Here is a 25,686-nt window from a genome sequence, read left to right as displayed (position 1 = left end):
AGGATAATGATATCTATAGCGTGCATTATATGTTGTGGATACAAGAATCGAAACGCACACTGCACGCTGCAGAAAATATCATCGACAGTGCATACCGCACGCAGTGGATAAGCACATCAACAACATACATTTTCACACCATTAAAATCAAATTTGTACAAAAAAATTCAATTTCATTCACAAAAACAAAAAACACATTTTTTCAATAAATTTTGTGCTAATTTAAGTCTAATCCACACACAAACTTAATAAATGTCATTATTTTTCATCATATATAACAAAACAGAAGGTCTCAATATCCAAAACAAAATATGAAATCTGTCACAAAATAGCTAGTACATACCATTAATTAAATTTTCAATCCCTGAAAATCTATAGAATCGAAATTAATTACACAATACTACAAATTTAGATAACCATGCGACCGTTCTTCCTATCGTGTCATCGAGAAATTGCATTTTATCATTTGGTCGAATTAGATCCACTTCTCTATCAAAACCTTATCAACCCAAACTTTCCAACAAGATCCACCAAGAACAATGTGATGCTCTTTTGTATTTGGATCTGTAGATGTAATTTGACCTTCTGCAACAACTAATCCATCAATACACCAATGGAGCATCTTACATTTAGTATTAGCACATTATCTCCACAACTCATATTCTTCAAATTTGACAGTAAATAAACAATAGAAATTATTAATTCTACAATGCCTATTCTGTAACAATTTTGTAGTTAATTTTAAGATAGTTACCTGAGCTAGCAAGATGTTTGTTAACATTATCAAAATCACCATTTTTTTGGCACCAATATTGATATCACTATTGATACCAACTTCATTCTCAATATCATTACCAATGTCACAACTAGCAACCTAAGTTTACAAACAAATTGTATCAAGCAATGTAATCATGATAATCCAAAAACATTTAAGTGTACAATATATCAAACTGATTTTATATATGTTGTTTAATTACTGACTTGTTCTTGTTGATTATTTTGTCTCATATTTTGTAAAAACATGGACCTCATTTCTTGCATTTCTTGTTGAAGTTTATGCACCAAAGTTTGAAGTTGTTTAAAGCGCCATTTTGATGTACATAAGCTCTAACTTTCGATGGTGTAACCCCAAAGCCCATACCGTGCACTCTACCTCGAGCTTCCCTACCAAACACAAGGTTAATTGCATCATCAGCAATGTTAGTTGTGTTTTAAGATTCATATGGATATTCTTGTATTTCTTTATGCAAATAACAAAGATAATTTCTGAGAAAATAACAAATTTAGGTTGTTCATTTTTTTCTTATGAACTTTTGCAAATAAAAAAGAGATAATTATATTACCATTTTCTTTCCAACAGCTTGAGTACTAGGTTCCCCATTTTTTCTTGTGTCCTTCAATCCAAATTTACGATCTTGTAATTTTTGCATCTGTCGGAGTTGTCTTTTCCTTAAATATAGAAATATATAAATTCAAAAGATGTATATATATCATTACTTAATACTTAAATTAGAAAATGTAAAAAATAATATTTACCATAATGTGAGTCAAACAAGCATAACCTCTCCGGCTCATTGTGAGAATGTGGTCTTGTTTTACCTTCATTGCTCTAAATCTTGCACTCTTTGCCTGAGACATAACAAAACCAAGACATTAATTACAAGTTATTTCATGTTAATTGCAACAAAAAGAAGCAATAAATCGAAATGTATCACTGAACCAATAAAAGGAAAACACCTAAATATATCGCTGAACCAACATCAATGCTGAAAATGCATTAACTATTGAACTGACACTAATTCTGGGTCTATTGCAATGTTTCATCTGAAGTTCTTGTTTGGAAGGAATATACTTTACTGTATCTAGTGAAATATTTTATGGTTGACTATGATTTTTCAAATGCTAAGTTGCTAACTATTTAATTTTGCAGCCAACTGGGGAAGGTGGTGCCACGCGTGCTCCAATATGTGTTGATTTAACAAGGGATAACTCACTTAGTAAATCCATTATTTTTCCATTAAGAGCTAGCTTATAATATTCCGGTCAAATCCAAGGTAGCGCAACATTGACTTCCTTGGTTCAGATCAAAATGTGAAACACACATTCAAATGTAACTTGATTATTAATTTGTCATGCTTAGTAAATTCAGCTTCTAGTTGTACGAAGAGAATGCCACCAACTCTTTCATAATCAATTTTGTTATGATATGATCACAGTAAGCGTTCAATCAAGATTCACCCCAGATGAATTGGATTCAACCGAATGCGCAAGAACAGAATTGTAAAGGAATACTATCAAGAAACAATAGATTTACAGTGGTTCGGCTGAATAGCCTACATCCACTTTCAAACCAGGGGAAACTAAACTTTATTGATACTCAAGGGAAGATTACAAGATGAACCAACTATGTTCTCAAGTTCTCAAAATTACAGAGCGTCGTGAAGAAGAAAAAGAACGGAGAGTATATATTGACTCCTTTTTTTTTCTTCAGCTAACAGCTGTAAGTTTATATCATGTCCACCTAACAAACTCTTAACCGCTCATCTTTTACTTAGCCAACTAAGCTCATATTAATTTCCTTCTTGACTTAAGCTGACTCCCTTCCTTGCTTTTATGAGCTGGAAATGATTCATTGGTCCACTAACAACAAACCTCCACCTGAGCAATGTAGCAATGTTAAAATTTAATTATTTTTTCCCAATCCTCAACTTTATAAGTCATATGTACATAGAAACAAGAAAACATGTCTACTATTTATCATAAAAATGAAATATTCATTTAATGAATATATTTCTATGTCATTCCATCCATGCAATGTATATGGCACAAATTCTTTTATCATACAACCTAGAAAAGAAGCGTACTTCACTAAATTATCTCCGATCGGCTGTCCTAACTCATTACGCTCCACTTCCTTGCGCTTGTCTTGGCCACTAATTATTTTCAACTTTGATGCACCCCGTCTTTTTTTCTTACAAGTTTTGTTGTTATCAATTGGTTATTTATCATGCAAATCTTGTAATGAATTAGTTGAATTGTTAGAGTTCATTCTTGATAACCTACTAGCTATATTTACGGTAAAATAACAAAAAGAGATATTGAAATATAGAAGTGTACTTTATTAAAAAAACAAAGATTTAAAATAAAATATAATATCACCTGAATTTCATCTCCATATGTTTTGCTACGTCTTTTGCCCATTTTGCTTATATTTTCAATGCAATGTAATGACTTGATCAAACATGTAATATATATCATATATTGCTGAAAATAAACAAGTAGACAAATCTATTGCAACAGTAAATAAAGAGTTATGTACATATATCAATCAAAATAAATAACCATAAAATCTACAGCTGAAAATTTCAGGCATGTCTCAGTCACATGAATTCCATCAAACTCATTCCTTGCATACATTTCTTTCTCAGTAATGTTAATCTCATGTCAGGACATGTCAACAACTTTCTCATCGAGTAAACAGTTTCTGAAAGTGTATTTTTTTCTGGATGAATGCCAACTAAGATCTTAAGGAGCTCACTGAAACTATGGTCAGTGTGACCATTAGTGGACTTGTAATTATATAATGTGACGAATGTTGATAACTTTGTGTAAATTGTACAACCAGGGAAGAGAGGAGCTTCTACATCTTCTAATAAATCAACAAACTCATAATCTTTTGCTTCAGAAATATTGTGTTCAACCTCTTCTTGCGACACAAAGACATTCTTATATAAGTGATATGCCTATCTACTTTCATCTTCTTTCTGAATTCCTCCTGAACTACCTTCACCTTGAGATTGTGAGTTATAACTTTCACCATGGAAGACCCAAATAATGTAAGAAGGATCCAACTTCTTAATGATTAAGTGGTCGTACAGTTGGTCAAATTTCATGTACTCCCTATTTTTACAATGCTTGTAAGGAGATACGATTACTTCACATGTTTTTGCATAGTTCCTAGCTTGTGCAATAAATTTTAGTACCCCTTCTTCATACTCGGGTACAAGCCTTGAAAGCAGATACATCCATTCCTTAACCATTTCGTAAATCACCAAAACCATAGCGTACAGACATATGACTTCACCATTCTTTACAGAGTTTGAATGCAAACAGAAAATTAATGAAAGTTATAATTTGAAAGTCAAAATAAAACAAAAGAAGATAGTGCAAGGGGGATAACATTGTTCAGTAGAGGCTAAAGAAATTGTATCTGCAACGAAAAAGTCTTTGTTGATGTTCGTAAATATTTTAGAAAATATTAATCGTATTTAAATATCGTTAGCTAGGGGAGCAACGTCAAGCTTGGTAGCCTCCAAATGAAATATCCAAATGAAAATGGAAGAAGGGAATATGGGGAAAAAATGGCGAAATAGTGGTGAACTTCTGACAACTATTTCTTGGAGAACAATCGGCTAAATTACCTGAAAATTAATTTGTCAAATGTTCAAGATCATCATATCATACAACAAGGCAATGTTAGATGATTGATCATTGTATCGAATGTCAACAAAAAAGAGCTTACAAAAAGGGATTCAAGTATTGCTATACAATAGAAGATTGAACCACTCAGGCAAAATGGTCAGCAACCCTTTTCTTTGCAGGCTCATAACAAATTTTTCTATTTTGCCTTAAAAATAGATTTCCTTCAACCATGAGTTAGCTATGAACTAAGCTTTCGTGCATCACCATTTTAAGCTTGTTGAGTCAATAAATGTAGAGTTTATGAAATTTCAGAAGCTTCGTTTGTTTGCAATTTACAATCTGACCGACAAATTTCAGAAGCTCACTAGTGGAACTGATCTTTCTCTAAAACCTATAATTCTAATTAGAATCTTTAATCGGATTTAGTGTGTCTACTCACAGCTTGTGATAACAAAATCTCTTGCATACTAAGGAAATCTTGAAACCTTTCCTATTCGATCTGTACAACAAAACAAAATCTTGTAAACAGATTCATATCAAGCTCTGATGATAAAAGCTAAACTGAGCAACCATTAACATTCACAAAGCAAATGCAGATACTCGAAAATGATTCGAGAAACACCCAAATTAATGATGAACAAACTTATCACATTATCTTCAAGAATTGCAGAACAATATTCATATAAGTGCACTAATCAGAATGTCCCGACACAAGGGCTTTAACACGACCTTCAATTATATCATAAAATCTAACTCTTCGAGTGAGTCCAAACTCCCATAAACGAAAGGAGATTGGGAAATGTGGAAAACAAAAAAAGGGAATAAGCAGAGAATTACAGAGGGAATAATGATAGAGGAGGTAGAGATGAGGCAAATTGCTTACTGAATACGGTTAAATAGTGAGAACGGACCCGGCTAACAAATTTCTTACCGACAACACCATTTAACGATTTCTTCTTCGTACGCTAAGCGCCACTCCCAATTTTTCATCGTGGATTCACAGTAGATCTGCAATCATGCCACACTTGAAGTGCCGTGAGAGAAATCGGAGATGAAGGTTTGGGTGCGTATCAGAGAAAAAGAGGATTTTGCATGGTTCTTTTAGTTTGCCCAAGTTAAATATCTGTGAATCTAGCATAAAAATAAAATTGTGCATGTATTTTCTAGTACTCATTCGCAGCGTTCAACACGCTATAGGTATAAAATGAAACTATTCGCAGCTTGTCTAATGTTGCACGTCACCGTTTGAATTAAGTATTCCCTGCATACGTAAATATGCATGCTGTTAATAATAATATTAACAACGTGTTTTTATTGTACATCATTAATACCTTTCTGCAAAAATTTATTTTTTTTCAAGTTTATAATATTAACATAAGCACGCCGTTGATAATATGAACGGCGTGCTTTTAATTTAGGTCGTTAATACCACGCCGTGAAAAACAGCTTTCTTGCAGTGATAGTCTCTGAGTTGTTGCATCCATAGAATTTGTGCGCAACAACTTATAGATGCGAGATATTATGCTTCAGGGTTGAAATGGCTATGAATGCCTTCTTGCTGAACCAAAAGATCATTCTATCTCCAAAAAATTGATATGATCCACTTGTTCTTTTCATGTCAATATTGCAACATGCATAACCTACATCAGAATATCCAATAAGGTTAAAAATTGAATATTTGGGATACCAAAGACCCATATTGATAGTGCCTTTAAGAATACGCTTAGAAGCAGGGTAATGAGATTTCTTGGGAGCAGCTTGGAATCTAGCACAAAGACAAACTGCAAACATAATAGCATGTCGAATAGTGAATAGACATAACATTGATCCTATGAGACCGCGATACATTGCTACCTCGAAGAAAATTCCATATTTATCTTCATCTTAACTTGCTTGATGTACTCATGGGGTTGGTGCAACAGAGTAGTTGTTCATTCCAAAATTCTTGATGAGATCTTTGGTATATTTGAATTGATTAACAAAAAAAAAATTCATGTCGTTTGACTTACAATCCAAGGAAAAATATAAGATTGCCCATCATGCTCATTCAAATTTTTACTGCATAAGCTTAGAGAATTTCTTAAGCTTAAAGAACTTCTCGCATAGTTTGGGGTTAGTAGAACCAAATAGAATATCATCAATATAAATTTGGACTAGCGAAATACGATTTTCCATAGTAAATTTGAACAAGGTCCTATCGACCATTTCTATCACAAAATCGTGATCCATTAAAAATTTAAAGAGATCATCATATCAAGCTCTAGGTGCCTAATTTAGTCCATATAAAGCTTTATCTAATTTGAAAACATAATTAGGACAAAAAAGATTGATAAAACCTAGAAGTTGTTCAACATAAACTATTCTTGGAGAAGTCCACTTAGGAATGATGACTTAACATCCATTTAATAGACTTTGAATTCCTTAAAAGCAGCATATGCAAGGAAGATTCAGATTGCCTCAAGTCATGCAACCGGTGGGAATAACTCGTGATATAGACAAAAAGAAAATATTGACTTTGAATTCCTTAAAAGCAGCATATGCGAGGAAGATTCAGATTGCCTCAAGTCATGCAACCGGTGGGAATAACTCATCAAAGTCAATATTTTCTTTTTGTCTATATCATTGGGATACAATACGGGATTTATTATATCACGCCCCGAGCCCAGACCAGCGCCTGCGTGACTGCACAATGGGCCCCTATAGAAACTACTTCGTATTCGTCCTCACTTTACGAATATGATTAACCCAAGTTGCTATAGAAGTCCATTGTAATCTCATTATAAACTCATTTTAAATCTTTAATTTTTACCATGTGGGACAAGAGGTATCACAATCATCTCTCCTTCAGAACGCAACGTCCTCGTCACGACCTGACCCCTGGATCCACCAGCACCGAGAATCTAGAAGTGGCTCCTACAGGTTCAAGAGGTGGCTCCTGTCATGTAGCACTTTGCCCCACAAGTTCAAGAGGTGTCTCTCATACACGTAGCAGTTTGCCCCGCATAGCACTTATTCCCCGGTGTTCCTTGCCAGCGACCGGCCCTGATACTATTCTGTCATGCCTCGAGTCCAGACCCGCCCCTGAGTGATTGCACAATGAGCTCCTATAGCAACTACTTCGTATTCGTCCTCGCTTTACGAAAATGATTAACCCAAGTTGCTATAGAAGTCCATTGTAAGCTCATTATAAACTATTTTTAAATCTTTAATTTTTACCATGTGGGACAAGAGGTATCACATGTTTTTTCCATCCGTTTCATTCTCATCCAGTTTGTTTCTGAACACCCATGAAGTCCCAATAACATTTTGTCTGTTTGGTCGAGGGACTAGAAGCCAAAGCTTTATCTAATTTAAAAATTAATGCTTAATCAATCTTGTTTGGCTCAAGCTAAAAGATAAAAGCTGCATGAAAAAACTCGTCTATCATTTGTTTCATAGTTCTAAGAAGAGAAGAATAGACACCAATGACCAATAGGGAGGATGACTTCTACTCCATCGGTAGTTTGGTCCAAGAGAATGTAGTTTTTTTTTAGGTAGATCTTATTCTTTAATGATAACCTCATTTTCTCATTTTCCTAAATTATTCTCAACGATCGGTTTTACAAGATCTTGATCTGGTCCGGTAGGATTGTTTTCTGTGATTACTAGACCGGTTTTAGGAGTCTCTTCGTTGTGTCTCATCATGAGCTCAATCTCATTGTCACTTTCATATATAAGATTTCTATTATCCAATCTTTGACTTTGGTTATTTACATTCACATGTTCTTGAGCTGCACAAACAGAAAATTTATCTAGGATAACATGAACGGTTTCTTCAATGGTCGAGACTTTGTGTTGAAGACTCTGTAAGATCTATTGACTAATAAATAACCAATAAATATTTTTTCATCATCTTTAGCATCGAAGGCAGATAAAGGGTTTTGCCATTGTTGTAAATGAAACATTTGCATCCAAATATTTTGAAATCAGAAATATCTAGTTTCATGTCATTCCAGATCTCATAAGGAGTTTTTCTATATCTTTTGTTAATCATATATTTGTTTTGAGTGCAACAAGTTGTATTGACTTCTTCTGCCCAAAGTCTTTGAGAAACATTTGAATCATCAATCGTTGTTTTAGCCGCTTCTTTTAAGTTCATGTTACTTCTTTCAGCAACGCCATTTTATTTAGGAGCCCGGGCAGTTGAGAACTCATGTTTGATTCCATGATAGATAAGATCCAAGGTTTTTGTTTGTAAACTTGGTATTCATGTCACTCCTTATCCTATCTATCATGGTAGATTTTTCATTTTGCAGTCCTTTTAAAACTTTGATCAAATTTAAAGCGGTTTGAACTTTGGACATAGGAAGATTATAGGGCCAAATAGGTCTATATGCAGTAAATCCATGCACTTGGTGGAGGATTTATACCTTTTACTTTTAAAAGTAGATCTCACTTGCTTGTCCAATTAGAATTCAGTTCAAATCTTATATTTTTTTAATAAAAACATTTTTGGACAAACCGGTCATCAACTCTTGTTTACTCAGATTGACAAAGAATTTAAAATTTAGATGATTATGCCTCTTGTGCCACAACTTATTCTATAGGTATTTTATTCTCTTAGTCCGTTAACATGATATCACTATTGCTAAAATTCACAGTGCAAGTGTGCTGATGAAATTCAACCGAATAATCAATATCACATAAGTGACTAATGCTAATCAAGTTATATCACAAATTTTCAACTAACAAGATATCTTTAACAGTGACTTTACCATAGATAATCTTACCCTTACCCACGGTTATACCTTTTGAGTTATCACCAAATGTGATTCCTAATCCTTTGCATTCAATCACTTCTGACATTAACTTTTTGTTTTCAGTCATGTACCTGTCAAAGTATTAGTTTGACTTTCAACCTTTATGTCTTATGTACCTGTCAACAACACAATATTTTTGGTACCTACATTTAGTTTGTTCTAGATCAGATTAATCCCTTCAGGACCCATGCTTGAATTACCCTTATGAGTCTGCCATTGAGTGTGTCTAGAAATTCAAGCGGTCAAGTAAAGTTTTGTGTGTACTGTGCAATGTTCTAGATTTAATCAGATGTTTTTTAAGTTTATCCTTGCTATTCAGTTTGTACTTCTTTTAATTGTCCTGCGATTAAAGTACTATCTTGGTTTCCATTTTTGAACACTTTGTCTAGATTGAAACGATTTCTTCCAAGATCAGTTGGAACTCGAGCGGTTACCGTGTCCAGTTTCATTCGATCTTGTCCTTAGCCATGTCTTCCATACTAGAGTCACGATGTTCAATATATCTCAGTCCTCTATGCTTAACCTTATTCTCATAAAGTGCTTTCTGGTCGGCTTGTATTTCACGCTTATCATGCTCATACATACTACTAGACCGGAAAAAGTTTCATATTAGACTTGCCTTTGTCTATATACAATTGAGTACTTGTTTCAGTATGGGTGCAATCATCATTGCCAAAGCATAGGCCGGTTCTATCACCAGCTTGATTTTTCTTTTCAAGCATCTTACTTATTGAAAATGAATATTGGTTTCAAGTGTTGATTATTTTTAGCAACTTTTGATTTTCGTTCAAAGTAGTTGGAACAGTCGCCACATCATATTATTTTCAGTGCACAACGGACTTAGTTTCACCTTGAGACCATCGAGTTCTTTTCACTACAAGCAGCTAAATTCACTCGACTTATATTTTAAGCTTACTTTTATGCTTTTACTCTTTATCCATATCATGAAGTGAAGTGATAAAGTCTTCTTGTGTAAATTCACTATATCCAAAATCAAATACCTGGTCATCATCTTCTTGTGGTTTTGAATCTACCATCAGGCACTGGACCAATTCTTCATCGCTTTCACTTGAGCTGATTTTTGATCCAGAAGACTCACACTAGTCTGCCCACTTGATCTTGTTCTCCTCTGTAACAAGTACCTTCTGATATGTTTTCTTCTTGAAAGATCTTTTCTCATCCTTCGACCGTCTCCTTAGAACGGTTTCTTCTCATCTTTTTGGTCATGTTATAGTCTGCAATAAAGTGGCATTTCTTTTCACAGTTAAAACAAGCTTGATCATCCTCTGTCAGGTCTTTTTATAAAGAGTTTAGTAAATTTGGATTGATTATATCGAATACATTTACCAAACTTTTTGACGAACAGAGACGTGGCCTCATTGCTCAATCGCTCGACATACTTCTTGCTTAAAGTCTCTTCGACTGGATGAGAAGAAACGGTCGTAGCCAGAGCTTTCGTCGGTTGGGATGTGGATGAATCTCTTCAATCCGAATCCCAAGCTCGAACTCATGGGATTTGAGGTTGGTAACAAGTCATGCAACTCCAATATGCTTAGATCTTTGGATTCTCTCATGGAAACCATCTTTACGTCCCACTCTTTGGGCAGAGCTCACATTACCTTCAAGGCAATTTCAAGGTCGGAATATTCCTTACCCAAATATGCAAGTTAAATAATGATACTGTTAAATTGTTCGTCAAACTCATTGAGAGTTTCTCCAGGCTTTATCTTGCCACTATCGAACTTCTAGAAAGCCACAATCAGCATGTTCTCTTTATTCTAGTCATTGTCCTCACGGAGTTGTGTCGGTTTCCCCCAAATCTCTTTAGTTGTTTAGAACAAGTTTTAATATTGACCTTCTTCTTATCCCCAAATCTTTTTCCACGTTATCAAGATTGATCTTTTTCTTATCTTCAATGGTCCACTCGGACTGGTGCTTTTCCGCCATATGTGGAGCACCCTCAGAAACAGCAACGAGATTGTTTTCCTTTAGGATTTTTATATTACCATCAGTGATGACATATCACATGTCATCGTCCTGTGCAGATAAAAGTGATTGCATTTGAATTTTTCAATCAGCATAATTTTCTTTACAAAACATTTGAATCTTGTTGAAAGATATCATTTGAGTATATTTATGTTATAGATCGAGAAAAACCCGCAATGATACACTTGTTAGGATCGGAGATGTGATTAGAAGAGAATGATAAACACTTTAAAATTTTCTCAAAAAAACTTCCAAATAATGCGACCGGTCTTGATAAGAGTAGCTATACAAGACCTGATTTTTTCAACTCTTAATAAATGATCGAACCACAAATAGTTCGAAAAAATGGTCTGATGATTCTTATAAATATCATATACTCAAATATAGCAAATAAACAAGATAATTTATTGCATTAAAGGAAATCAAACAAGAATTTTATAGATGTTCGAAGATTAATAACTCCTATGTTACCTCTTTTTTCCCTTGGAAGGATTCACAAGAATACTTTGGTTTTACAACTCTTTGTAATAACCCAATTCAATCTTAGAACTTGCCACTACCTAACTTGAAACTCCTAGTTAACTGAAACGATTGAGACACACAGTCTAACAACCAATATAATGCAAATGAAGTAAAGAGGTGAATCATCATATTCAAACTGCCAAAAAATCTTCAAACATTTTAGATAGAAATGGCCGAGCAGTTTTGACAGAACTTGATGACCTGATAAATATTCTTTGATGCGAGGATATTGTTTGAGCAGTAATGAATACCGAAGTGATGAGTGCTCAGAAATCATTTCAATGAATGCAAGCTTGAATGTGCGTTCTTGTGAATTTTCAGTCACTCCAACTCTACTTGACATCCTCTATTTATAATACATTTTGTATTACCCGTTCTATGATAACTTGTACTGTTTCCTAAAAATACGCATAGGTCATCTTCAGTCGTTGCAACTATCATTTAATGCTCATTAATATATTTCTGCTTTTGCGGCTTTAAGTCTATACTTTATCAAAAAACTGTTACCACTGTAAAATTTATGTAATCGAGAGTTGGTAGGATCTTTATTTACTTGTACACTGTTTTAAATCGTGGGAAACCTCAAATCTGACGAATCAATGGTTTGAACTTGTACATTGTTTTAAATGCTTTCGATCGGTCAGATTTCTCAGAAGATCTCTATGTAGGTGGATTAGTTTTGAGACCGGTTGATCATGCATATTTTAAATCTTAAGTGGAGCAGTACTCGAGTATCTGTAATACACGAGAAAAGCAACTTGTACTAATACAATGAATTGTTGTTTGTTACCATCAAAACTAAGAGTTTTAACACACATACATCGAATTCTTAACTACATTTGGCAATTGTATTGACGATGGATTTATTGCAAGTGATTGTTTTGCTTCGTATTCTTAACCGAAGATGGGGAGACTTGGGGACGCAACTTGAGGGGCTAGATGGAGCTCTTCTTGATATCCATAAATATTTTTTAATGCGTGAATTGACAAAAGAATAAAATTCATTTAGAATTGTGCTCAACCCACTCTGGCCCAAGCAAGAAATAAAAGAATTGAAAATTTGCAATTCTGATTATATATGTTTGTTTTATTGTGCTGTCTTCTATATTTTCAAATGTTAATTTTAGTCACATATCTTTGATTTTTTCCTTCAAGTTAGTCCTTTTTTTATATAACACAGATGTGGTGCTTGCATGACGTTGATTTGTGTAATGTCCTTACGTCATTATTCTTGATGAAAAATAACTAAAATTGTCAAAAAAAAAAAGAAAGAAAAATACAAGACTAAGACTGAAATTTGATGATATAGAAAATCAAAATCAGTAAGAAACAATATATAAAAGACTAAAGTTACCCTTTTTCCTAACCGAAAATAACACAAAACTAGAAGCATGTCACCCAATGCTTACCTTTTCAACTTCAATGTCCAAATTCCAATATCAAAACTAGAAGCACAGTAGAATTCAAAATTCCAATTTTTTATTTAATAAAAAGAGAATTTTGCCTCAATTTTTTTTGTGGAGAACCAGTGAACAGATCTTACTTGATGTTTCGTTCTTGATTGTGTTTTTTTTTTCTTAAAGCAAAATAACAATAATACGGAACTTTAAAGTAGAGATGTCAAGATGGGTTAAATATGTCGGATCATCCCGCCTTACCATATAAAATATAGGTGGATTGAGTTGCAATTTTTCAACCCGTCAAAATGGTGGGCTGACCATGATGATTTCCTTAGAACTTTAATTTTAACATATGTTTTATACTGAATCAATTTAAATAGGGCACAACATGATATACAATCAAGTAATTAAATTTTATAATTTATTATATATTGACACATGATCTTTGTTAGTGTGTTACATGTGTAAAGTGCAAATTGAATATGATTGGTTTCCATCACATATAATGTACAACACTAGACTATGCTAATTTCATTATATATGCTATTTCTTTCAAGATATTGCAATTAATTTAGTGTATTTCGAGATTATGAAATACTATTAGAGACCATTTGGTGTGAACGATGTGATTCGATATCCTTGTTTCATCATGTTTTTTACTCAAATTTTATAATAATTGAAGCTATAAAATAGTTATATTTTCTTTATCTTTCAATTTATTAGTTACCATCTCATATCACGGGAAAAATGGAGCATGTGTATTTTAGTTGTAATCAATGTTTGCAGACATTTTTATCTGATTTCAAAATTATGTAATTAGTAAGAGGTACAAATTTTTATTATGATAATTTTTTGTTGTATTTTCTTAATATTGTAAATGAAAGTTCGCATAAGTTTTTTTTTTTTTTTTTTTATCATAATGCCAAGTGAGTATATCCGAAGCAATAAAAGTATTTGTCTTTCATTTCTAGCAAATAATGGTCAAACAAATGCATTTAGGCCTTTATAACATATTGATTTCTTATCTTATTCAAAAAATATTTTATTTAATCAATGTATGGCCCTTATCTCGTGTCCGAGATCGAAGTGTACTGTCACTGTCATTGTTTAATAATTTAATAATTACACAAGCGTAAAATAACAAGCGTTTTAGACGATTTTTATCGCATTGCAAAGAAGATGATTCGATATATATATAAAACAGCCTACCAAACTTATTAGGGACTTCTGATTTAATTCAAACTGACATGCCATCTCTTTAAACAAAGATCGTTACAAGGACATTATCGACAAGTGATTAAGGATCAAAACCTAAGGTTATACAACTTTTTGTTTATACCGATCAGTGTTAAGGATCAGAGTGACACTCTCTGTCAGAAGTCAACTGATACAAAAAAAGACGATGAATCGAAAACAAGTACATTTGCAGTTATGAACAAATATTTTTTGTACAAGTTACCATTGAAGATTGAGACTATATATATCAGTTGAACCAGCCAAAAAATGATCTTGTACAGTAAACAAACCTAAATCTTAGGAAAAATATTACAAGTCAGTTTAAAGGAGAAGCACACACTGATTCATTTATCTGATCATATCAAGGATCATATTGGTGCACAAAATTCTTCCGTTTAGTTCACATAAACTGTGAACAAAGAACTCTACTGCTCTAAGTTTTCAATTTCATTAAAAGTTTCAGTTAGGCAGTGTTAAGACTTAACTGAAGTGGATAATTTCAAATCACTTGTAATTACCAAATTCTTTTAGTACAAACCTTCCTTGAAGAAGAAAGGTAAGAAGAAAGGGTGACGTAGGAGTATTGCAGTCTCCGAACATCCATAAACATTCATGTTTATGCATTGTTAAGACAATCAAAACTACGCAAAGAAAATTTATTCACCCCCCTCTAAATTTCTTATCTCGATCCTGACGAGTGGTATCAGAGCAGATCATTCTTGTCTCTGAACAGAACATTCCTGATGGCATCATTCAGTAAGATTCCAATGTTCTCCAAAGAAAACTTTGATGATTGGAAGATCGAAATGCAAGCTCACTTAGCTGCTCAAGACGATGATATGTGGTTCATCATCACAGATGGACCAATGAGGATAATTAAGGCAAACATTGTTGTAACCATCACTGAAGGTGCTCCTCAAATGCTAGAAAAACTAAAATGTGAATGGACAAATGATGATAAGAAGAAAGCAAATATTGACAATGTGTCCAAAGACATTATATACAAAACTCTCAACAAAAACACATTCAGCAAGATCAAAATGTGCAAAATTGCCAAAGAAATTTGGGAAAAGTTGATTCCAGCTGTGTGAAAGAAATGAACAGACCAAAGAAAATAAGCTATCTGTGGCCATACAGAAATTTGACAACATGAAAATGAAGACTGGTGAATCTATGTCTGACTTTGATGAAAGAGTAAGTGGAATCATAATAGAACTGAGCTAACTTGCAAAAGTGTACAACAATCGTGAAGTAATTTCCAAGGTAATGAGAGGACTACCGAAAGAATGAGATGTCAAGACCATAGCTATGCGATGAATCAAAATACTTGAAAAAAATGGAGATACATGACTTATTTGTAGACTTGAAAGCCTATGAATTTCAATTGCAAATAAGGGAAGATGATCAACCTACCGTTCAGCTGACTAAAGCTTTAACAGCGGTGAAACTGAAACCATCAGTTTCGAATGAAAAGTCAGTCGAACAATTAAGCAATGATGTTATGTCACTGTTCGTTAAAAAGTTCGGGAAATAATACAGCACCAGGAGTTAGACACGCATCTTGCCGAACTCATGGGCCTAACAACTCAGCCCATTAGCATCCAAGTAGGTGCACTCTGCCCTGCTACAAGTATAAGAAAATAAAGTTAACAGCTATAGCTTTTGGCCTAGTGGTAAGCAATTGATCCTAACATTTGGTATCAGAGCGATGTCATGGGTTCAAGTATCTCAAGAAGTATATTTCTATACTTCTTGGGGGGAATATTGGTTTAAACATACATGAGTGACAGTAGTACTGAGATAGGATCCCTCCTGAGAAGTTCTTGTGTGTCAAACTGCTGACGTTGTAATGCTTGATCTAGTTGACTAGGTGTGTTGTAAAAGAGTGATATCAGATCTTAATGAGTAATAATGTATCTGCTGCGGACAGGGTCGGCGGTAAGACAATGGTAAGACTGATATATTAGGGATATGAGACAGCACCAGAAGATAGAGACATACCTCCCCGTACCCATGGACCTAACAGCCCGACCTATTAGCACTCAAGAATTTGCACTCATAGTTGTCATAAGTATAAAAAAGTAAAATTACACCTTGTTAACAGTTATAGCTTTTGGTTTAATAGTAAGCGTTTAATCCTAACATATTTTGTGAATTATTTGAATTTATAAAAAAAATTATTTTTTTATGGACAGATTAATAGTTTAGAACTTTTACTCATAAATTTAGATATCTAAATCCATGAAACATAATTATCATATATTTAGGCTATTTTTATTATTATGTATTTAAATTAAAATATTGACCATGTATTTTGAATTTTTATTTAATTATTTTGTTAAATAAAATAATATTATTAAATAATAAAAAATCATATATCTAAAAAATTAAAAAAAAAAATTTTAAAAAAAATTATATCGGGTTGGTCAAGTGGGTTGAATTATTCGGGTTCATAGTTTTGGATTTTCGTGTTAGGGTCGGGTTGACCCACTGACTCATCCTAATTGGGACCCCTGTCCACATGAGATAGCACATTGAGATTCTTTTAGAAGGAATGCCGGGGGACACATCTTGTGCCAAGAAGACGCATGACCTTGGCATGATATTTTATGGTTTATAGCTGGTAAACTATCTGAAAACTTAGAACACCCAATTAATGTAAATTAAATACATGTTTGAATATTTTGGATTCTTTTTTGACAATCACGTGGATGTATTGTTTGGTTAAGATTGTATTTTTGGCCGGTGAATTTTGTTTAATCAACAGATAAGAGAATTATTATATATTACTTGGGACACTTCATATTTCTAAGTAGATTTTTCGATCCATGGCTCGTTTTGTCCGAACCATAATTGTCTTTGCCATTAAGAAATACACATTTGGCATGCTGCCTAGAGGTAGTGGGGACAAAGATCATGGGCCTTTGAATTCCCGTGGAGCATGGATTAGAGGAATAATGGTGATGGGGGGGACCTCCATTGTCTTCAGTGGTACAAGTTTTCAACAAAAAGAAAGTGGAACAAGCTGCATTTTCAAGCAAAGCAAAACCGCCATCTATACCAAACAAAACACCATGACAACACCATGTTCCTGATTTTCCTTTCTTTCTCACCTACTCCTAAAATGTTATCTGGAAAATGTAAGTAGTTTGAGTAAATATCGAGTGAGTAATGGGGGGAAGTTGAATTCGTGCCACACACGTGGAATTAATGATCGTTTAAAACTTTTTTTTTTAATCACGACATAAATTTATGGCGAATATATATTATATTATATATGAATAAAATTTGCGAAGTGTGAGTGAGTATAATAAAGAAACTGCTAAGCCATTTTGCATTATATTGCTTGGTGTTTCGATTTTCTTGATAGTTTTTTTCTTAAAATATTGATGCCCGGAAGGATTTGAAGTCAAGAAAAGCCGCCTGTCTCAACTGATCTTTGATATGTCATTTTGTTTTCTTGTATCAACTCTGTTTCTTGACAAAAATCATCACCTAATCATATCTCGAAATTCATAGGATCTGCATCAAATGGATATGGAGACAACTCGATTCACCTACAACTTGATATCCGACCAAGAATCGGAACCATCCTTTTCCGGGATTCTTGAAATCCATGTTCATCATGCAAGAAACATTCACAACATATGCATATACGACAACCAAGATGTTTATGCAAAATTATCCCTCACATACAATCCTGATGATGTTCTATCTACCAGGATCATCGACGGAGGCGGCAAGAACCCGGAATTCAATGAGGATTTGATCATGAAAATCAATCAAATGGATGCTGTGCTCAAATGCGAGATATGGATGCTTAGTAGAGCCAAGAATTTTTTGGATGATCAGCTTCTTGGATTTGCTCTCGTCCCAATTTCTTCCGTTAAGGGTAAAGGAAAAGTGACTCAGGATTTCGACCTTTCTTCAACTGATCTGTTTCATTCCCCCGCCGGAACAATCAAATTATCGCTTTCCTTGACTGCAAATACTCCCCTGAATACAATGTCAGTTCCTTTCGTTGATTCAGTTGCTGATTCTTCTACAACTTCTGAACTTTTAGTGGATCAAAAAACTTCGGAAGAGTACTCCGGGATAGAATTTCCTGACATGAATGTAGTTAACGAAAATCAGCAGATGGTTTCGGAGTATTTTGATTTGGCTAAAAACGGAACCCTTTTGAGACCATGGTCGGAGAAGGCCGATGGCTTGTTCCTTTACCTCGGGGCTGGGCCAGATGTGCCTATCGACGACTATGAAATGGCTGGTAACTCGTCTGAGGGTTATCATTCATCCTCGACATCGCCCGATGGAAGTATCCAAAACTCAGGTCTTCACAGTTCAACCATGACAAGCATAAGTGAAGATCGAAATCTTGCTGATACATTGGAGAAAAGAAGTCACGTGTTCAGTGATTATTCGACTTCGTTGGATGATAATGGATCAATCATAGCAGAAACTTCTATTTCGAAGAAGAATGACGATTCCCAATTGGGAAACGAGCTTAACTTTTCCAGTAAAGACGAGGAAAGCAACAAAGAAAGGAACAAACATGCAGCAAAAATAGTGAGCAATATTAAGTTTAAGGCTGAGGAGTCTGCCATGCAGCAACAGATAGTTGATATGTACATGAGGAGCATGCAGCAATTTACTGAGTCTCTGGCAAAAATGAAGCTTCCAATGGACTTAAGTAAGCCTGAAGCTGATGATCATGGCGATTCGGTTCAGAATCATAATGAAAATATAGAGATTGAGAACAAGAGAAAAGAAGGTTCCAGGGTATTTTATGGCAGCAGGGCATTTTTCTAACATAAATTTATCATTTAGTGGTTATGTTTCTAATATGTTCACTTACTCACATATCAAGATACCAGATCTTTTGCATTCAATAACCTTCTCCAATCTCTAAAGTTCGTGTTTTATATAGATTAGTCTATGGTTTACCGGAAGTGTTTCTCTTCCTATTCCAATACAATTAGATCATGTGGGTCTCTCACATTTTTATGGAAATTAATACATATGTTGATGATCCAAGACTATCATTTGACTACATTATAGGAGGAAAAATACTCGATGTGTTGCATTGAATAACATTGTGTGAAGACCCAATTTAGCCATCAGATTTCAAACTTTGACAAGCCAAAATCGTGCAGCTATGGCATCAGATTGGAGCAATTGCAGCTGAATGATGGAGGAATTGAAGCCTTGATGCTAGTCTTGTCACCATTTTCCTAATTTAGCTCCTCCACCCCTCCTATATATATGTGTCTCATTTTTTAATGGAGACACATTAAATTATGCACAAACTTCCTCCCATTTTTTCGAGCAACAATCCCCTAAATTCAAACATAATTTAGGCCAAAGTTTTGTCCATTTTTCGAGTGAAATTTTCGGGACAAAGTTCTCTCCAAATCCGGTCTTCACCACTTGGAATATACTATCTCATATTCAAAATATCATATCCCGAATTCAGCCAAATCCAATAGTTCAATTTTGTATAAAGAAATTTGCTCAGATTTTAGCCGATAATATCATACCTACTGTTTCTTGTCAATACACTGGTACAAACGAATACCGAACCCGATCTTCACCATTCCCAAGTTTGTTCACCTATTTTTAAACGTAGTATCCAAGTTTAAACTCGATCCAACCATTCAATAAGTCGCCAACACTTTTTTAAGATGACTTATTTTTTTATAATAAATTGCAGCTTGTTCCGTCGTCATTTTTGGAGAATAATTAGTAAGTGGACTTATGTTTTATAATCAATATGTATGTTTAACTCGATCGTTCAAGATATGGCTTGATCTATTCGACTTTTATTTCAAAACGTTTATTTGGCTATGATATTTATACTTTCGAAACATTCGAAATGCTATTACATATAATTGTTCATCACAAGCATGTTACAAATTCAAGAGAACTATTATGATTTGATTTGAAATAGCAAAGGGAAATTTTCAAAATCATGTTAAGTTTATGGCTCTGATGTGGGGGATAATAATAACCGATACATGATCTCACTTCTTAGAAGAATTACATATAGCAAATTGATCAATAACACCATGAAATATGAGATAATTTCAATGCTAATACTTAGGTACCGTTTGGTTCATGGTATGAGACAAATAGTATGGATATAAGTACTATTTTTTATTAATAAAATATATAAAAATGATAGTTAATATAATGTTTGATTTGATTGATTAATTTGATTAAATTTGAGATAATATGATATTACCATTTTGTCCTTTAGAAAATATTAATAAAATATTTATAATATTATTTACTAAGGGTAATATTGTAATTTCAATTCAATAATTTGATTGATGTGAGATAAATGATTGATGATTTGATTGATGTAAAATAAAGATTGGTAGATGGATAAATAACATGTGAATCAAACATGGTATTAGATTGGATAAAAATGTGGATAAAAATATGGATAAATAATAACGTGAACCAAACGGTACCTAAAGTATATGGTAAAGATTATGTTATTATGATCTCATACTTGGTGAACTTTTGACAGGTTGTCTTTTTTCTATGTTTACGTGTCTTGCATATTATCAAAGAGTATATGTTTATTTTGTTATTTTGTGTTCGATTAACCTCCACTTACTGAGTATTTTCACAAAATACTAACCTTTACATTCTCACCTCATATTAGAACGAGTAACAAACCGAAGATTTAGAGCAAGAGCATTGTTGGGATGGTGATCAAGACTTATTCGACATAAATGAATATTTTACTAACATCATTATTTTACTTTCAATGTACTCTTCCACATTTGGTTTGTTTTCGAACGCATTGTAAAGACGATTATTTATTTTTAAGAAATTGATTGGTTTTGGTTAATTAATTTCTACGAGGTTTTTTGTTTTACGATTGTGTTACTATAGAATAATGATGAAGGTCGATCCACCTGGTCTCAGGGCGTAACATGTTGTGTTTACATTCCATACATTACAAGAATAGAATTCATTTGTGTTGATCCAAGAATAGATCAGTTTACGGCTTGGACAGTCTTGTTGAAAGGGAGGGCCTCATTTTCACAGTTTGTTCATCATCAACCCCTAACTTTAGAGCTGCAAATCCTGCTTCTAAGAAGCTTTGGACGGAGTCTTCCATGTATTTTTTAGCTTCCCTAACCGTCATTTCTTTCCCAAAAATGCCAAGATTGCTCGTCAGGATATTATCTCCTCTCAATACAGCTGCAAGTTGTATCAGTTCCTGCTGAAATTCACTTATTTTGGCATCTTCATTTGCTTCTCCTTCCCTGATCTTAACTGGAGTGGGCAGTTTCACTACCCAACAAAGAGCATCAAAACAGTAACTTCGAGAAAATTTAGAACGTAATTACGGAAATTTAAGGTTGTAATGAATCTAAACATTTAGCAACCTGGGCAATCTGTTCTTGGAGTGCTGCGCTTGTTGAGAATGCCTTCAAATGTGCCGGCCCATTTTTCTCTATTCGTTAGAGGAGGCGACGACAAGTTAAATATCTTCCTGACTGTAGCCGGAATAGAAGAATGCTCGTATTCCGAAGTTGCGTAAGGAGAGCCGTTGGGACCATGAACAACTGCACCATTATCACAATAATCTGAGTGTAAGACAGACTTTTGAAACTAGAGAAACACCAATACGCACACAGTTATGAGTTTCGTCATCCATATATAGAAGACTGTTCTGTCAAACGCTGATTGACGTAATGTCAAGAATATGGAAGGATATTTTGCTCTTTAACCTCTTCTTCTTATGTTCTTTTTGTTTATGGTGCGAGAGATGATGGTGAAGTGGATCACTTTCCATGATCAGAACAAAAAAATCACAATCTAGAATTCTATTCAAATCAAGAATGACCTTCAAAGTAGTAGTAACGAGAAACAGACTAAACTCACCAGTGCCCTTTTCAATCCAAGGAGAAATAAGGATGGCAGGAACTCGAACTCCCAATCTGTCAAAATTGAAGAAAAATGGCTCAGGCCCCACAATCCCATCCGGGCTCGGAATCCCATGATTCGGCGTCGGTACATGATCATAGAAACCTCCATGTTCATCATATGTAATCACAAACAGAGTTTCATTCCACTGAGGACTGCCCCTAATTGTCTCATACACCTCCTTCACAAACATCTGCCCCTGATACACATCATGCGATGGATGATCATCGTTAGCAGGCTCAATCTTTGAATCTGTGTATCGTTGCTCGACAACGACGTAGCCCGGTAAATTTCCGTTTTTGGCATCATTCTTGAACGTCAAGTCGTAGGGATGAAACTTCGTAAGATATTTGAGTTTTCTCAAGTTTCTGTAGAAGAGTGTGGCTGGAATGTTTTGGAAGTATATTCCAAATGATATCCCGGCATCATAAAGATCATCAAATATGGTGCGTTGCGGGAAGCCTTTTGCGAGCTGTGCTGGCACGTTCGACGTGGCGCCATGGGAGGTGCCCGAATGGACGTATAGACGGTTTGGCTGGGTAGATGCTGGTACGGAGGCAAACCACCTATCCACCACTGCAAATTCGGATACTAACGACTCGTACACAGCAACCTGAGTGCAGAATTTCACTCATCAGGTTCGCTCCAATAAAAAATTTAAAATTTAATGTTTTTAAAAGTTGTGTATTTAATTCTCGTCCACCCTGTATCAATCTCACAAACATATACATTCCAATAAGATATTCAGTGTGAAAGATATTTTTATACAGAAGAGAAAAGGAAAAAAAGCAACATTACAACTTGCCTCTACGTTGATCTTAAAGAAAGTGCAAACAAATAGCAAAAAGCAACATTATGGCCGAATGCAGAGCATAAAAAGCTTGCAACTTTTGCCTAACTTCGAAGCTTTAAATCAATTATTGCCAACAAACGAAAATGCCCACATAAGAAAACAAAAAAGTCAACAGAAAAAAATCAAAAAATTCATACAAAAACCAGCCAGCTGTTCTCCGACAAGTTTATTTTCAATCAAAGACGACAAATGTAGAACCAAACAACTGACAAAAAAGTAACGAAAAGAGACCTTCTCAGGAAAAAATCCATTCATGACACTCTGTGGCATCTTAGGATCCATGGATAAAGCTTGCTGAGCAAACCCATTCATGGGGGGCCGGTCAGCAGAAGTGTCAGCTGATCCAAAAATCTGCTCTCTAATGGCCTGAAATGAGTGGCCCGGATCGGGGTCGACGAAATGGGATTGATTTCCAAAGAAAATCTTAGCTGAATTCGGATCAGTTGTGTTGAGAGGATTGGATTCAGAGCCATCGACGCCATTGATTTCAGGGTTGAGCTTCTTCATCCATCCTAGCATGTGGTCGAATGAGCGGTTCTCCATTATTAGTATCACCACCGTTTTTATTGGGCTAGCGGCGGATGTCTGATACAGGTGGGTGGCGGTGAGGAGGAGGACGATGAAGGTGGCGGTGGCGGTTTTCGCCATTGATGAAATCTTGATTTCGTTAGTAAGATTTACTGAGGCAGAGGAAGCTTTTATAGTTGTATGGTTCGCTGAACTCGTTCGTTCTATTATGCTCGGACGCTTTTCTTTTATCTATTTACATTTTTTTTTTTGGCCTTAAATTTTAAATGCTTTTCTTTTATTTATGAGTAAGACGGTCTCACGAATCTTTATTTGTTAGACGGGTCAACCCTACTGATATTCACAATAAAAAGTAATACTCTTAACATTAAAAGTAATACTTTTTTCATGAATAACCCAAATAAAATATATGTATCACAAAATACAACATGTGAGACCGTCTCACACAAGTTTTTACTTTTATTTATTTACATTTTTTTTTTGCCTTAAATTTTAAAAAATTTATTTAGAACGTGCCAGCACCGGTCTTGAGCTATTCTGGCGTATACCTTGTGTTTTTTAAAAATATAATATTTTAGTAGTATTAAAATGTATAAATATTTTTATTAAAATAAGAGCGGGATCCACTTTTTGCGGAATATGAGTCGAAGCAATAATAAGAATATTTCTTTTGGAACGTTAACCGCTAGTGTCAGAATACTCTAGAGTCACTTGTCCCCTAGCCCAGCCTCCGACTTAACGGTAACAGCCTTTGAAAACAGAGAAGATCCAGTACGAGGATTCGAATCCCTCTCTTTCCGTTTCCCTTGATGACATGATTTCTCATGTGCTCACGAACAATTTCATCATTTATATGTATAATATAATATAATAAAATAATATATTTAAATTGATTTAACATGTATTTTAGGATGGAACAATTGGCGCCGATTATAGCTGGTAATGACTCAATCGCTGTTACGTAAATAATTAAAAAATGATTGTTTGAAAATCAAAACATTTACTTAAATGGTTTCAACTACTTAGAATGCACGATAACAGATTGGGACATCTGACATAATTGGGAGGTTCTTCCACTACAAAAGGAATTTCAACTTCGCACACAAATAAATCTAATATACGTAACTTTTTTTTTTATCGACCATATGTATATTTCAGATCTATTTTTAAAATAAAAAAATTTCTTATTTAATTTGGAGGCACGTTTTATTTAAAAAAATTAGTATATCGATCCCAAAACTGTTCCTTATAAATACTACTTAAATTAATTTATAAGAAATTTAATCATTATTGTAAAACGAGCAGGGATACCGAATAATTGTTTAAAAAATCTGTTGTGCAGTTGCCAGAATGTAGAATTGGATATGGAATATTTCCTAAATGATTCTCTAAATTTGTCTATTTTTTTGTTTTGGTATTCTGAGTGGTCAAAGTTGGGTTGTGGTATTGTGAATTAGATTATGTTGTTTTTGGGATTTTTTTCATTTGAATACTTATATCTAATTGAATATGTCATTAATTTTTTTATGTCGTGTCACTAATTTCTAATATTACGTCGGTATTCCGATAAAATATATATGACTAAGAACAACAAAATATAATTCACAAGATCACAACCCAACTTTGACCACCCAGAATACCAAAACAAAAAATAGACAAATTATATATAACTCAATTTAAGGATCAAGATTTTATTTGGCTATTTAAAGGATCAAAATCTGAAATGAATAATTTAGATGACAAATTTGGCTATTTTTCTGATCTGGATCTGCGAGGTGACAATAATAATAAGGGAAAGTCCTCTAAATTTGCCTCTTTTTTTTCTGCAAATAGTAAAATTAAATCTTGATCCTCTATTTTTAAAAAAAAAAAAAAAATTGGTTCTATTTTGGCGAAGTACTGATCCGGTGTCACATCCATAAATTTGGTGTTACAACAACAACAACTTACGATATCATGTTAGCTATTTAAAGGAACAAATCTCAAGAAGTAAAAAT

At 34.2% G+C, this 25,686-nt stretch overlaps 2 protein-coding genes and 1 long non-coding RNA gene across 3 annotated transcripts; 1 reads left to right on the top strand and 2 right to left on the bottom strand.

The window, feature by feature from the left end:
* Positions 1-258: 258 nt before the first annotated feature.
* Positions 259-5,630, bottom strand: LOC140979490 (uncharacterized). The gene is made up of 3 exons (XR_012175747.1): positions 5,305-5,630; positions 4,522-5,150; positions 259-758 (listed from the first exon to the last, which is right to left on the bottom strand). It is a non-coding gene; the product is annotated as an uncharacterized lncRNA (long non-coding RNA).
* Positions 5,631-17,414: 11,784 nt separating this feature from the next.
* LOC140978800 (uncharacterized) lies at positions 17,415-19,343 on the top strand. Its single transcript, XM_073444022.1, has one exon. It carries the CDS (start codon positions 17,896-17,898, stop codon positions 19,171-19,173), a length of 1,278 nt encoding a protein of 425 aa, XP_073300123.1. The 5' UTR covers positions 17,415-17,895; the 3' UTR covers positions 19,174-19,343.
* Positions 19,344-21,242: 1,899 nt separating this feature from the next.
* On the bottom strand, positions 21,243-23,878 carry LOC140978698 (non-specific phospholipase C2). Its single transcript, XM_073443901.1, has 4 exons — positions 23,393-23,878; positions 22,267-22,921; positions 21,768-21,947; positions 21,243-21,672 (listed from the first exon to the last, which is right to left on the bottom strand). The coding sequence occupies exons 1-4, from the start codon at positions 23,807-23,809 to the stop codon at positions 21,377-21,379; spliced, it is 1,548 nt and encodes a 515-aa protein (XP_073300002.1). The 5' UTR covers positions 23,810-23,878; the 3' UTR covers positions 21,243-21,376.
* Between the last annotated feature and the right edge of the window lie 1,808 nt (positions 23,879-25,686).

This window comes from Primulina huaijiensis, chromosome 6 (assembly GCF_012295235.1).
Source record: "Primulina huaijiensis isolate GDHJ02 chromosome 6, ASM1229523v2, whole genome shotgun sequence".
In the NCBI taxonomy this organism is placed as follows: Eukaryota; Viridiplantae; Streptophyta; class Magnoliopsida; order Lamiales; family Gesneriaceae; genus Primulina; species Primulina huaijiensis.
The sequence above is the reverse complement of the archived record's forward strand: the minus strand, read 5'-3'. Positions and strand labels throughout refer to the sequence as shown.